The following is a 16,082-nucleotide window of genomic DNA, read 5'->3' on the forward strand; positions in this document are numbered from 1 at the left end:
TGATTCTATGATTCTATGATTCTACCAATGTGTCTTTATGATGAAACTCTGAGACTTATTTCACAACAGCATTGCAAACTCCAGGCCTAATCATCTCCTCTGATGACAGACTCTGTAAGTGTAGTGAATACTATTGCTTAATTTTGGCAGCGAATATAGTGTTCTTGCTTGGGTATACCTTTCAAGTCAGAACTGATCTGCGATGAGTTAGAAAAAGAAAGAGATAAAATATATTAACATTTTGTTTTGGGGCCATGTTACAACCCCCACTGCAATTTTTTTCACTTGTCTCCAGGCTTGGATGCTAATACCTGGGTCATATTCAACCTGTGATCAAATCCCTTCAGCTAACTAAAAGTTCAGATCCAAATAAAACCAGAAATGTTGGCATTGGACGCACGTCCACTGCAGGTTAAACCCAAATCTGTGATTTCACCTCAAATATTGAAATTCAGATTTTGATCAGGACACCAAAATATATTTCGGTCTAGTCTAAGATACGTGCTGTTCCAAAAATCACAGGAAAGGACCCTATTGATTTTATAAGTCTCACTGGAAGCCCTTGAATAGAAAGTCCACTGGGTCCTTGTGGTCCTGGAGGTCCTTGCGGTCCAGGAACACCAATTTCACCTCGAGGTCCATCTGGTCCCTAAAGTAGCACAAGACATAAGTTAAACTGTTATCATATGGACAAAGGCAGCTTCTCTTTGAAGAATTAAATACCAATAGACTCAAAAACATCTGAAATATAAGTTAACATTTGATTGAGCAGTTAGGGTTCAATTTAAAACTGCCTGGTTCCTTTATAAATACAAAAAAAATGAAGATTTATGCTGTGAAAGCAGCATTATGAATTTTGTATCTTTTATCAAGGAACAAAGAGGACAAGCAATTGTTATGAAAAGAGACACACCAAATGCCAATGGCATTTCACTATGCTTTTTCCTCAGCGACATCAGAGACAATCTGGAATTCATTTCAAGGTTTACAAGCAGCAGAGATAAACCAAGAACCTGTGCATCTGTCAACTGTAAAGTGCTGTACAAAGTACCTTTGGACCTGGATCGCCACGATGACCTTTGGCACCTCTGACACCTGGACCACCCTGTGTAACACAAGCACAGGACTTGCTGAAAACCAAAACTCTCAAATAAACAAAAACAAAATCCAGAGAAGCCCGAACAGTTTTTTCTTGTTCCTGAATCAGTGTTCAGGAATCAGTGAATATCCTGTCCATATCCTTCCACTGGAGTAATTAAACTGAAAACATACTTAGGTGTGGCCATACACAGGAACAGATTTAAACGCAGATGCGACTACTTTCTAGAGCCAAGAATGCACACCACGTAAGCATCAAAATAACACTGAAAGCTACAATAGGGATGAAAATGTATACATGTGGTCAGGTTCCCTTCCAGTTGCTGAAATCTCCTGCACATCTGTTTGTTCTGACCAAAATCACCACATTGTTAAAGGCCAACAGCATCCTGGCCTGTATCAGAACTAGTGTGGCCAGCAGGACTAAGGGAGTGATCGTCCCCCCTGTACTCGGCACTGGTGAGGCCACACCTCGAATCCTGTGTTCAGTTTTGGGCCCCTCACTACAAGAAGGACATTGAGGTGCTGGAGCGTGTCCAGAGAAGGGCAACGAAGCTGGTGAAGGGCCTGGAGCACAAGTCTTATGAGGAGTGGCTGAGGGAACTGGGGCTGTTTATCCTGGAGAAGAGGAGGCTGAGGGGAGACCTCATCGCTCTCTACAACTACCTGAAAGGAGGTTGAAGCGAGGTGGGGATTGGTCTCTTCTCCCAAGTAACTAGCGATAGGACGAGGGGAAATGGCCTCAAGTTGCGCCAAGGGAGGTTTAGATTGGACATTAGGAAAAATTTCTTCATTGAAAGGGTCATCATGCATTGGAACAGGCTGCCCAGGGAAGTGGTTGAGTCACCATCCCTGGAGGTATTTAAAAGACGTGTAGATGTGGCACTTGGGGACATGGCTTAATGGTGGACTTGGCAGTGTGAGGATAATGGTTGGACTCGATGATCTTAAAGGTCTTTTCCAACCTAAATGATTCTATGATTCCAACAACTCAGGAATATTTTTCAGCAAGGACAACTCCAGGATCTACTAGACTAGAGGTTTAATTTAGAGCTACTCTTAGGTAAAATACTCTTCTGCCCATTTTTCTCTTTTTTGCTTTCTTCAGCGGTGCCTACATCTGTTAATCATTTATTAACCAACTGTTGCCTTTTTTATTAGTATCGTCTGAGACACTGGAGTTGCATATATCTATGGATGGCTGCCATGAATGTGTTTTGCATACACATGGTGTATGTGCTTTGTCCTCTAGGACAGCATAAATAAAGATTTTATTTTTTTTTTCACTTTTTTCAGATCAATTTCCCTCTTTCCCCGCCTGAGTATATTGCTTAATCTCTCGGGATATGAGCTTTACAGGGATTCTGCCCTTCTTTGTACTCAAAAAGGACCTTGTACAACTAGGCACCCTAACTGAACAGCATTCTTTAGAGGCTACAATAAGTACTTACAAAAATAACAGCAGTTACATTAAAGACATAAAAATAGAAAATATGCTTATCAGATTAAATGCACATGTAGTATCTATGAGACTTTAAATAGGAATGCCAATAAGAGAAATGTTTGGAAATACCAGAGTACTCTTGCTCTTCAATGAAGGTATCATGATATAGTTTTCATATGTGTGATCACAGAGCAGTTTTCTACTCCTTGTCCCAGCTCCTTCAGTCTTCTCACTTCCATCCCACAGCTCTATGGCCATGACCCATTCCATCATGGTCACCTCCGACCCTAAAATCTCATCCCATGCTCTCCACAGAACCATGTTCCAGTTGCCAATTCCCAAATTCCAGGTCCACACATTGCTGCATTCCAGCCCAGTAGCTCCCTCTGCCCTTTCTCCTACCTCTCTAAGATTAAAAATTCCTATGTAAATACTCAACTATTCCTATGCAATACTGCAACTTTTTAATATAAACAAAATCACACATTTTTCTCCCATTTTTTTCTCAGAAACAGATTACAATTTTACTGAGTAAGAATATATACTTTAAAATAGCCTGATGCTGAGCCATTAAATCATATGCTTTAAGATTCACAATGAATTTGGTACACTTATCCATGTTTTGAACCCAGTTACCTTTGCTTGGTAAAAGCACAAGTTCCAGAACAGCATTGATTTAAGATGAAAACATCACAAGAGCCTCCCTCATTTTTCTCACAAACTTGTTTTGGTCATTATTCCCCTACTACTAAGCTTGTGTAACTAATTTCAAATTTTTCATTTCTTTGAATTCTACATCTAGCCAAGAATTCCTGTTATGTCTTTTTCTCTTATTTTAAATGACTTCTTAATAGCTAGTGCTTTCCCCCAGAAACAGTCCTTAACCAACTGTTTTCAAGTCACCTCCTTATTTCTTTTTATAGTTAAAACCTATGAAGCACTGAAAGCTTGTCTTTGCAATTAAACTTCTCCAATCCTTCAATATTTTTTGTCTCCTCCTTCATCTTCTCCAGTTCTGCAGCACTCCTTTCAAACGCAGGCATCAGGTTTGTGTGATATCTTACTTTTACTTTGCATGGGGAACTTCAGACAGCCTGATCAAATTCTGGCAAAGATGAAGCCATAAAAACAGTTTCCCATTATGAAAACTGCCAGATAATCTTAACTCTAACTTTGTCTTACCCAAAATGACCCACTTCCTAAAAGAGCTTAAAAAGTATTTCCAGAGTTAATATCCCAAACAAATGGAAGCCTTTTATTTGGAGTCTTTTTAGCCTAATGTCTAAAACTGGCTAGATGGTAGAATCCTGATCCCTTAAACAGAAAAATCCTTGGCTTAGAGAAAAGTCACATGACATTTTAACGACTTGGAGCAGTATTGACCAGACATAGCACATGTGACTTTCTGACTTTTGGTTGGCGCAGAGATGAACGCTGACTTTATTCTTTTGCTCTGCTTTTTCCTAGGCCTCTTACTTTTCTCCAGAAAAATATGCCATCTAACTGTCTGGCAAAAAAGCATTGCTCACAAGAGGCTGAGTTCCAGAATCACATACTCGTCTGCCTAGGCAGTGATTTTTCTGCTAGACTTTAAGCCTCCTCTTGCATGGCACTATGCTACTCAAAACACTGTTAATCCTAAATGTAATAAATAGAAGTACATTATTTTACTGCTGGGTAAGCTTTAGCAATTCCTGATCCGTACATGTTTTGATCTATAGTAACACACATCCTTCCAACCAAATAATTTTTAAACATTTGTCATTTTACTGTGAAATTTGGTCAAACTGCTCAATTTCAGTTGCATTTTTGTGTGAATTATCCCATTGTTTTTTTCACAGAACACAAATTGGACATCTATATACAGAAATTAAAACCTTAATCTATACTCGATTTATAACCTACATTCAGATAGGAGAACAGAATAATTTTTCCTTGTTCAAGATAGACCTCTTCAGTGAATTTTCTCCTGAGTTTCTTTTCAAGTTTTTGTACCAGAGCTCGCAGTACAGTTTTTGCAGAAAGATTAACCTCCGAGTTGTTAGTAGGATAAATGTCTGCTAGGATCTACTACGTGAATGTTTCATGTGCAAGTTAATTTTGTTGTTGAACACGTATCTCATGTGATTTGCGTACTTTAACCTTTTCAGAAACTTATTTTCCTTCGCATTCTTCACTGGCTTTTTCTCTTCAAAACATGCTCTTGGAGCCTCCAGGACACAGTATGAGCAGAGAAACACGCAGTTCAAACTTGTTCACAAGATGGCCTCATCTCAAGCTAACTTAGCAAGCAGCCCTAAGACGCCAATCAGAGTTATCAATCTAGTTGTAAAAGAAAAAACATGACTGTTCTACAAACATCCCAGTTAGGATTCTCATTAAACCAAACCAATAATAGACCATTGCAAACAGAGCCTACAACTTTTCTAAACTGCTAAAAATCAGCCTTGGGATATGAGACTGAGTTATCTAACTTCAGTGACCTGTATCTCCTTTGTCTGGTCTGATCCACTGTCTGAGTTCTTCCACAAGCCAGTGAAGAGAAAGGAGATTTATTCCATCTTTCTAAGATACTACTCTGAGATGGAAGGAAAGTTAAATAATTTTCTTCTAGAAGAGACTATCTAGTTCCACTGGTTACGCAAGGAACTTAGATATACACTTACTTAACATTTACACAGTAAACACTTAGTTGAGTGCTATCAAAGTAACACCACAAAGTATAGGTGAAAGTTGTGACAGTGTGTATTTCATCATTCAGTGGCAAGCTAGAAAAAGTTTCAATTCAGCTTTCACCAAAGCCAGTTCATTTCATCCTCTTTTCCCTTCACCACTTTTGGGTACCTCTTTGCCTCTAGGAGCTCTCAGAAGAACCAGCACTTTCAGTTCTGCTTTCCAATAAATATTGTACTTAAGTAGGCCTTTTAAGACAGAAAAGTCTTCTTTCATCATTTATCACACAAGTGGCATTGGCATATATTTAATTCATAAGAATACTGTAAACTGAGGGTTTCAGAAAGCTAAACTCGAAAACTACATTTAATTACATATGTGCTAGAGTAGACAGATAGCAGGTGATTAAAAATTTGAAAATAAATGGCACTAACTATGACATATCTACCAATGCTACAGACAGGTAACAGGGTCCAAGGTCTAAAGATTACCCTAACTGCTTCAGGTCTCAATTAAGCCATTAAAAATCTGACTGACTTATTGGGTGAGAAGGTTTTTTAGAGCATATTACTTGGCATGTTTGGTATAAATTGAAAGTAATTTTATCTCTTTGCCAACACTTAAAACCATAATTTAACCTTATTAGTTATAAAATGGCAGTATATTCTCATGTCTTGGAATAAAGGTTGCCAGTGGACTACTTGGTACAGTTGACTACAAACATGAATAAAACCTTACCGGTGGTCCAGGAGGTCCAAGGGGACCCTTATTAGCTTCTGAACAGGAACAAGCATGAGGAAGGGCAGGGCAATTTTCCTCATCTCTCTAAGGAAAGATCAAGATAGGAAGAGAATGATGTCCAAAACTTCGATTCAGAAGTTAAGATTTTTATGAATCTAAGACACAGTACTACGTGGATGCCTCAAAAGCACCTACTTGATTTAGAAACATACATCACATGGACTTTCAATAGGACAAGTAATCCAAGCAGGCTTGAGCTTTTTTGAAAACTCTTAACCATCCATTTCCATGAAAACATTTGTCTCAATAAAGGGGAAAGTAAAAGGTAAATTCTACAGTTATTGAAAGAGGTTTCTTACCAAGCCAGGAAGCTCACAGCATTTGTCCCGATTGGCCCATGAGGTAGCACAAACAATGTCAAACATCTGTAACTGCAACTGTTTCAAAACAAGGGTGATGTACAAAAAGACTGTTAGTTGTAAGATCAGTGCAAAATGGAGCCATCAGCAAGAAGAGCTACCTTGATTCAAGCACTCAGATTAGACAGAGGAGAAGCTATCAACTGAGAGCACCTAGCCACAAATATGGTAACTTAAACGGTAAAAGGCTTGTGTTCTAACCAGCTTGTCCAAACTATCAGACATTACGTGGATGACATTACAGACATTACTGTTCAAGGTTAAATGTTGCAGGCATTTGTTGGATTATCCCCACCTCCTGATTTTGCCCAATGGTGCCTCCCAATACTTTTTTCTAGCAAAGAAGGCATCAAGAGACAGGCAAAAGAGAGCTCAGCTTCTCAAAACTAAATCATTTCTTTTAACCCACTGGTATGGTGCTCAGACTTTATCTGGGACAACGTCTCCTGTAGCCTATTACTTACACTGGAGCTGAGCCACAAATAATATTTATCATCTTCTCCAGTTTTATTTTACTTTAGAATATGCCCTCTCATATCCATATTATCCCCAGGCAACGAAATTTTAAGGATAGTGAAAAGCTTGCTCAACACATGACAACATCGGGCAGAAAAGAAAATTCCCAGCACAGGTCTGGGAACATGGTTTGGACAAGAATTTAATCTACAAGAACACACACATTTGGTAAAAAAAATGGCTGCTAGGTACTCAGAAACAATATAATAAATAGGACTCAACGGTAAAACCAATTGTCTCCTTTATAGCCTTGAACTGAACAAAGGGGTCTAGAGAGATGAAGCTTTCTTCTGTTACTATTTCTATTCTTTTTCCATGCCTCATTTATGTGCATACTGAATAGAGAGGGGAATGGAACAGAACATTCTATTAAATTAACCCCACATGTTAAAAAATGTGACGAACTGCTAGAGATAAAACTCTCTTTGGTTTTGCTCCCATTATTATTTTCAGTGGCATTATTTTAACACTAGAACAGAGGAGTGAATTTAAACACTCTCTTAAAAATGCATTGCTTCTAAAGCTGTTAAAATGAACTACATATGTGCATCTTCGGGTTTGCCTCTTTTTTTTTTCTTATATAAGTCAACTATTACATTTTTAAAAAAAGAATACTTTCATATACATAGAAATTCTTCTTATCTGTCAGCAGATTAGCTGGTTTGTAGATACGCCTTCCTACAGATGAGACACATGTGAGCTGGCTCCATGCTAAACACCTTAGACAGCTGAAGTGCAGCATGAAGGTATCTTTTGGTTTGGCTCCACAAAGGTCTGTCCTCAGTCTAACAAGTCTGTGTCCCCAGCTATGCAAGCTGGCTCCATGTGGAGCCACTTAGATGCCTCTTCGCTACACATCCCAAAGCTACTAATTCCAGGAGGACTCACTAGCTTGAGCACAGTAGCATATGAACATGCATGAACATACTGCTCTGGGACTCAGAATGACCCTGGGCATTTGCATGATACTACACTTAAGCAAATAAAACATCTTAGAAAAGGAGTGCACACACACTCAGCTCACACCTGAGCTGGTTGTGCAAAAAGCAGCTTAGGTTCAGAAGTAAGTAGTATTGCCATTTTTTCCATAACATAGCCCATCCCAAGCTATTCTGTTATCCTGAACAACGGAAGGTTGACAATATTGGCTAAATTTATGCAGTCCTACACAGGCATATATATGCATTCATTTTCTCTGGATTAGACAATCTAGAGATCCATAGTGATAAAGCATGTTGGTGTAAAATAAAGAGCAAATAGACATTCCCTGAATTGCTGTATTCACCATCCAAATGTTGAATGACTCAGTATTCTTATTATAAAATATTATGTGGGTTGCTGTGATTCAAGCTAAATAACTAAACAAAGCTTTCTTTGCTACCGTTAAACATTTATTCATAATTCTCTGTATTCACAGTGATTTTGTGTTCTAAATATCCAGCCCTGCAAGCAGAACCAGTAAGACGGAAAAGTCTGCCCATCATCATCTGATCAGGCTACAGTTCTGCAAAGATTTCTCAAGACCAGACCACATCATGCATTACTTTTTTTAACAGTACATATACACAGAGGTAAGCAAGTTAAATTTAAAAGAAAAGGAAACATCAATAAAGAGAAGGTTTGTGAATGGTAAATAAACAATGTTTTAAAGCTGGACTTTCATTAAATCCCACTGAAGGAATACAGAACATTACTTGCTGCATGTCACACTCAGGTTTCATTGCTCTAGTGGCTGGAGTGTCTAATCCAGAGACGCCTCACTATTAAGGGATGTTAAAAGGGCTAGGCACCTTTTGCGTAATCCGCTTTCTGTGCTATCTAACTCTATTTCTGCCTGTTCTTTGAACTGTTGCACACCATATGCGTTGATGGGAAAAAACTCTGATACAATTACATTCTCTCAAAAATGAAACGTTTTGCAAATGCAGGTGATTGCACTGGATTCATTTATAAAAAAAACCACACTAAAAACATTCTGGCAATGTTAAACTGTTCCATGTGAATACAGTCAGAACAAAACATCCACAATTTTATTCCAAAATAACTGCCTACCTGGTTTCATTTTATGTAATAAGAATCTCTAAAAGTAAGATTAAAGCATTTCACGAAAATACAGCTGATGAAAAAAGAACTTTTCAGAACTATCAAACAACCCCAATTTTCATATCAATTCAAAATAATTTTCAAAATATTTTACAAAAAGGAATTTTTGTTGTATGCATGCCTTCATGAACCTCTTAAAACTGTGAAGATACTGGAACGGAATGAATTCCAGTATTCTATTTCCAATGGTGGCACAAGAGATATCTAACAAAGCACAAGGGTGTAAGTCACATTCTACCTTACAGCCTACTAGCTTCCAATGACTTTCAGATCAGGGATTTCCTGTCCCAGATTTGTTAACAAGCAATACTTCCCTTTCATTCATTTGTCCAGGCTTTCCTATAATCTATAAAAGTATTTAGCACCCACAAAATTCTATGGCAAGGAGCTGCACTGATCTACTACCTGTTGTGAGAAGAACCTCTAACCTGCCTCCTACTAGCTTCCTTTGATGTCCTCTAATTTTTGGAGTCGCGGAAACCAACTCATTCATGCCTTAAATGTGACTATTCACACAAGTTCTACTCAATGTGAATAAAATGTGCAGAATGGAGACTTTAAAGAATGGTATTTGGGTGCTTTCTTGACCTGCTTTTAATTTGGAATATGTGGTAATACTTGAAGGCAGCTAAACAGTACTATGGTGTGCTGGTTTTGGCTGGGATAGAGTTGATTTTCTCTGTGGTGGCTAGTGTGGGGCTATGTTTTGGGTTTGTGCTGAGGGCAGTACTGATAACACAGGGACGTTTGCGTTGTTGCTGAGCAGTGCTTACAAAGAGCCAAGGCCTTTTCTGCTTCTCACACCACCCGCCAGCGAGTAGGCTGGGGGTGCACAAGGAGTTGGGAGGGGACACAGGTGGGACAGCTGGCCCCAACTGACCAAAGGGATATTCCACACCATATGACGTCATGCTCAGCACATAAAGCTGGGGGAAGAAGAAGGAAAGGGAGGACGTTCAGAGTGATGGCATTTTGTCTTCCAAGTAACCATTACACGTGATGGAGCCCTGCTTTCCTGGAGATGGCTGAACACCTGCCTGACGATGGGAAGGAGTGAATGAATTACTTGTTTTGCTTTGCTTGCGTGCGCAGCTTTTCCTTTACCTATTAACCTGTCTTTATCTCAACCCCCGAGTTTTCTCACTTTTACTCTTCTGATTCTCTCCCCCATCCCACCGGGGGGGAGTGAGCGAGCGGCTGCGTGGGGCTTAGTTGCTGGCTGGGGTTAAACCACGACATATGGAGTAAAGAATCTTCATCTTCAGCTACAAATTTGTAGTCTTACATCAGTTTTACAGTTCATTTGAACAAAATCAAATTTTTCAGTGAGTGGGCAGTCTGACTTATCCTTTATAGATTCCTGGGTTCTAACAAAAGACACCATTTCTTTCCACTTCTTTACAAAGCTTTCTGTAATTCCAAGATTTCCTAAGTTTGCCTTTTTCTGTTTCTATTGGAATGTGACTACAAAGGTTTCTTTGTGTAATTGTCTTTACATGCTTGATATAATTATTATCCATAAGTTTGAGGCCTAAAGGCTCTTTTTTGTACACAGAGATATATTCTGAGGGCTTATTTTTTACTAAAAAAGAGTATTTCCATATAGTAGCAAGTAAATACATTTTTGAAACCTCATTCCTATTCAAATCAAACCTTGAGTTCAGGGTTCACGTTCTCTGCTAACCTCGTTCTAGGGTCAAGCAAGTTCAAAGGAAATTAGCAAACAGTACTGCACGGCAAAGAAGCCTTCCCAAGATCATTGCCAGAGTGTCAATTCTTCTTCAACAACTAAATCTACCTGAAAAATCCAAACAAACCTTCTTAATGACATCTGAAGCAAAATGGAGAGACTCCCATAGGTTGCTGTGCAAACAGAATGATCAATTACTGCTTCTAGGAGAATAGTTTCAGAGGAATGAAAGAGTACTTAATCTTAGGGAGGATCTTTCACATTTAAAATATTTATATTATAAAAGAATTAGATATACCAAGACAGGGGTTTTACGGGGCCGACTGTGTCAAACCTATTCAATTATTTAATGAACAGACAGTGAGCTTGGGGGCAAACAAAGAGTAAGAGACATGGGTAATAATTATCACTCATTATATATAACTCAATGATAAAACAAAGTTTAAATGGTAAGGAGTTATACATTGTATTACTCTATGTAATAAAGTTTGGAACATAAGTCATATCTGAATTTATCAACTGTGTTCACGTATGTGTTTGAGAATAACATTTGAACAATGATGATCTAGTGATTTCATTTATTAAAATAATCAAAAGTAGATTTTTGCCCAAGTTGAGAACTATTGAAGACTTTCGCAGAATTTCTGAAATGCTGGAACTTTACTGTTTCAAGTAAGAGTTCATTCTGCTTCAACTTAAATCTAACTGCAAAGATCCCAAACACTTGTTTTTAGGATATTTTAAATGGTTTAAAGAATTGTTCTTGTTCTACTCACTGGCGCAGAGTTGTCTCTTGGTCCTCTGGATCTGACCATTCTCCCCAGCACTTCTATGCCATCAGAACTGATATTCCCTGCTGCATTAATGGTCTTCTCGCTCACTTGCTTGCAGTCAATAATTATTTTGGCCGTAGTTTTGCTGATAACAACATGCAACTAAGCAAAAGAAAAGACGCTTTAACATACAAAGGAGCACATAGGATATATTAATTTCCTGGGAAAAGGGGGCATTTTTTTGAAATGAGCTCCTAACTCCATGTTTGCTAACAAAACTCAGAGAATAATCCATAGCAAATAATCTAGATGACCTCTAGAGGTCCCTTCCAACCTGAATTATTCTATGATTCTAGTCTGTTTAAAGAATTTAGTTTATTTTTCCACTTATGGAACATCTGCATACAAATTGGCACTTTACATTACTTATTCAGTAAGAAAATAATTTATCCCTGATAAAAGATCTACACAATGTTCATATACCACCCCGATCCCAAAGAACACTTCATTTATGTGGTCAGTAATAATTCCTGGGCCTTGGATGATCCTGCTATGTAGCACTGGATTTCACCAATACATCCTTTATAGACACTTGCAAAAGCCAAAACTAAGCAGTAAAATTTAGCCTGTAAATTATATATTAACCACACAGTAAAACCTTTCATAGTGAAGTTTTACACTGAAAAAAATCAAACCACATCAAACATGGTACAGAAAAGCAGAGCACAATAACAAAGTTACTTCCTTCTGCTGTCCGTCGCTGATGCAGCAAGGACATTCCCAGCAGAGAGGACAATCCTAGCCACAATTGTCCTATCACGAGCAAACTCTCAGTTAAGCAAAGAAAATAGCCACGGGGGGGATGGGGGGATCGGGAAGGAGACCTGATGAAGAGCTGGCAGAAATGCAGTATCTGTTGTATACCAGTACACTACATGGAGATCAGAGCCCAAGGTGAGAGAATGCCAAGAAGGAGTTGTGTAGCTGCTTTGCTCCGGGCTCAGCTGGAAATAAAGAACTGAAAAGCTGCTACGAATTTGATCTCCTGTGCCTTTCAAACACATGTATAGCAAGGATCATCATTCAAAATGCAGAAAAATGCTTAAGAAGAGGATTTGCTAAAGCCTCATATATTCCTCCAAAGCACAACTTAAAAGAGTCAGAATTAGACCCCAGCTCTGACCTACCTTTTCCCTTTCTCGCTCCATCGATTAAAAAGGAAGTACAGAAAAGTTAAGCTCTGTAAATACTATCCCTCAATCCACAGTCTCCTTTTTTTGTTTAGGAAAGATACAAACATCAGGAATAAAAGTGAATACAAAAGCACCTTCCACAACAAATATGTGCTACAATCCCAGCACTACTTCATCTGCTTTCGGAAAGAATGTTACGAGTTCTCCAACAGCCAAGAAAAGTTCGACATGGCATAGCCCTTAAAATATGTTTAAAAATAACAACTCTGGTCAAAAGAAGAATCATTTTTTTTGCTGGACTTTTTCTTTTCATTTTGAGTGACACTTCCAATCCAAACCTTAAAAGGAAAAGCCAATGTATTTCTAAATTACTTTTCAAGGCAAGTATTTTTAATCAACTCTAAAATACAGGCACAAAGCATGAGATGAAAATTGATCATATCAGCTTCATCGTAAAAACTATGATTTGTTTAATGTTAATTCAATATCGCAAAGAGACTTAAGACAGTTTGGTAGATTCTAAATATGCAAAATACATTTCTTTTGGCAGTGGTTGACCACATGAAAGAAGATTTCAAAACATCAAAAATCTCTCAAACCTTTATTCAGAGTGCTTTTTTTTTTTTTCCTATTACCCTTACCAACCTTATGAAAACTCCCATAAAATATCTTCCTTATTTCAGGACCTTCAAAAGTCACAGTTTGAAAATCTCCTTTGTAGTCGTAGTTAAAGAAAGTCAGAGTTTTACCACCATCTGTGTGAGAATAAAAATAAGGGCTCCATGTTAGAGGAAGAAAAGGCCTTATACCTTATTTGAAAGGGTCAATTTTGTGTTTAACAAAGACCACCAAAGATGTCAGATCAAATGTTAGTAAAACACATTCATAAGTGATATACTGACCTGGAAGTCAAGTTATCTCAGAGAAATGCTCTTTCCTGGTTTGACAGGATGGGCCAATAGTTGGGAGTCTACCTCACCCATGTCTACCTGATCCTACTCTCCCACTAGTTCTCTGTGGGACTTGGACAAGAAAAGGAGGCACAGATCCTCAAGCTAGCTAAATGCCTAATTCCCACCTATTTCAAGGTGATGTATCTAAAAAATTCTAGGAAAGATAGATAAATACTAATCTCTCTCTCTTAAAATTGGCAGCTATAAAGAACAGCTATCATAGTATCTACGTCATTTCAACAGTAAATATGGAAACCTTCTAAATTATAATCCCTGTTCTACAGTTGTGGAAGTCAAATCAAGTAGAAACGAAGAGACTCATCAAGAGTTCATGTCTCTAGCTCTAAGTCTGCTACCCACCAGACTGCATTGCCTCTACGTATACCGTACTGTCAGTACCACTGGCATATATCAAGACAGATTCTATTAGAACTAGATTCAGAGCAGTGGAAATCTTAAGAGCAAATGAGTAGCTCCATTACATCAATTTACATCTAGTACAGCTCTTTGGATTTCAGTATCATTACTCGCACTTTAGAGCAGTGTACTCAAAATTTGACTCTAACTCCAAATTAAACTGTTAAATTAAATCTAAAAAATACCCATTAGAGACTAACACCTTCCAGATTCAGGTAGTTGTTCTGGCAGCAGATTAAAACATTAGCAATAATAAATCTAGATACAGAAAAAAATCATTCATACAGTTAAAGAAAAAGCCACTGATAAAATACAAAATACATACTATCTAAAATAACTCCAACCAGTGGTTCATATTCTTCATTTAAAATCTCCCAAAGAGCAAATGGCTCCTGAGGTGTGTCAGGGAGTATACGGAAGAGAAACGTGATGGTGTAATCAGATGGGAGACCTTCAGGATGCAAATACCTGTAAGAGAAATAATGTATTTTAAACTGAAACAAACATTAAATCTGGTGATTTACTCACCAGATGTTCATTTAACACGCTTTCTATTACTCTGTATATTTCTTTGGAAATCAAGACCGAGAAGCAAGATGAATAAGTGTTTGCAAAATCTACTCAACTTGGTAACCATCAAAAGAATACTTATGAAGAAAGGAGAAGTTATCTTTTCCCTTGAAATTTACAAAATTGCCTGTAATTTTTTTTTTTATTTGAAGATCGAATCAGAGGTCAGTTTGAAGTAAAGTTGAAATTAATTATATTAAAAGCTTTTAAAAAATAGTAGCCACTCGCAAGACCTTTACTATTGTCTGGTTTGACAGACAATGAAAATAGAAGTTGCTTGGAAGACCAATCTCAATAGACATGTCCTTTGTCATTAAACCATCACTAATGGATAGAAATTAGGACTGACAGAGACTGTTACAGGAAGCTTTATAAATTATAGGGAATGTAGTTTATATATTTCAAAGCCAATATATAAGAAAGTGAAGTCAAAACAGATCACACATACAGAAATACAATCTGTTCTCCTAGAATTTTTGCAGAAGAGAGAGGAAGTTTATGATATAAAAGAAATATATTATTTTATGCCACTTCCTAAAATTTGCTATTTAGCACTTCCAATTTAATTTAACCTTTCACAGTCAAATCCCAAAGTGGGACATTTGGACAAGTGTCTGAAATGACTGACTGTATTTTGAAAATGTTAATTAGCCTGATTCTTTAAAATCATAGTAAAGGGATCTGAAACAAGCCTGAAGAGGTTATTTAATCAATTTCTTTTCCCCAAATATGATCCATTCCTTCTGAAGTATTTCTGACACATATAAGATGTATAGATATGAATCATGCTGGAAAAGGAGTTAAATGTGATATATAATCAATATATTCTGTACAGTGTCTGTAGATGATCAAACGTGATGTTACACTGCACATTTCCCATAAAGAAAAGAGAGAGGGAACTCAACAGCTATAAGAACAAAGCCTTACAGTATGCCCATTGTACAAAGTGCAAATGGAAGAAAATCCAATAAGCAGGGTGGGAGAAACACAAGGTTTGGGGATACAGAGCTCAAAAAGGAGAATAACATTAATGACATTCAGTGCACAGATGAGATGACAAAAACAAGTAGTATTATTCAGACGTACCTGTAGATAGTCAAGAGAAAGGTATTCTCTGAACCATGAAAGGGAGTGAAAGCCTAATGAAGCAGTAAGATTGGGCTGGGGTGGCAGCCAGAGAAGAGCATATAAATGCAGCAGATCCGATTAGAGAGAAGCAGAAAGGGAAAAAGAAGTGAGAAATGCTATTCCCTGGAAATTCCAGTCCAACTACACCCAGGAGGAAACTAACATGGAGAACGTGAAACAGCTCCAAGAAGTATAGCTTCAACTGGGACACAACAGGATAACCACACAAAAAGACTAAGATGACATCTAATATAAACCTTAAAAGTAATTTCCCACTGTTTTTCTTCCTTACTTATCCCAGCTAAAGAATACTTTTTGTTACATCTTCCCATGTTTAATCCAGCAGGGCCACTGCTTTTTTCTG

At 37.8% G+C, this 16,082-nt stretch overlaps 1 protein-coding gene across 1 annotated transcript in view; it reads right to left on the minus strand.

Annotated features, from left to right (window-relative positions):
• Nucleotides 1-501: 501 nt before the first annotated feature.
• The window catches only part of LOC104072197 (collagen alpha-1(XIV) chain), a gene marked incomplete at its 3' end in the record, with an annotated part of 32,444 nt that continues 16,863 nt past the window's right edge, over nucleotides 502-16,082 (minus strand). Inside the window, exons 13-19 of the mRNA XM_009587738.1 lie at nucleotides 14,346-14,488; nucleotides 13,296-13,405; nucleotides 11,461-11,619; nucleotides 6,316-6,393; nucleotides 5,954-6,040; nucleotides 1,052-1,105; nucleotides 502-649 (exon numbers count right to left, since the gene is read on the minus strand). Of these exons, the coding sequence (XP_009586033.1) occupies nucleotides 502-649; nucleotides 1,052-1,105; nucleotides 5,954-6,040; nucleotides 6,316-6,393; nucleotides 11,461-11,619; nucleotides 13,296-13,405; nucleotides 14,346-14,488 (779 nt within the window). The remainder of the gene's footprint in view (nucleotides 650-1,051; nucleotides 1,106-5,953; nucleotides 6,041-6,315; nucleotides 6,394-11,460; nucleotides 11,620-13,295; nucleotides 13,406-14,345; nucleotides 14,489-16,082) is intronic.

Source organism: Fulmarus glacialis, unplaced genomic scaffold (assembly GCF_000690835.1).
Source record: "Fulmarus glacialis isolate BGI_N327 unplaced genomic scaffold, ASM69083v1 scaffold47451, whole genome shotgun sequence".
NCBI classification, from domain to species: Eukaryota; Metazoa; Chordata; class Aves; order Procellariiformes; family Procellariidae; genus Fulmarus; species Fulmarus glacialis.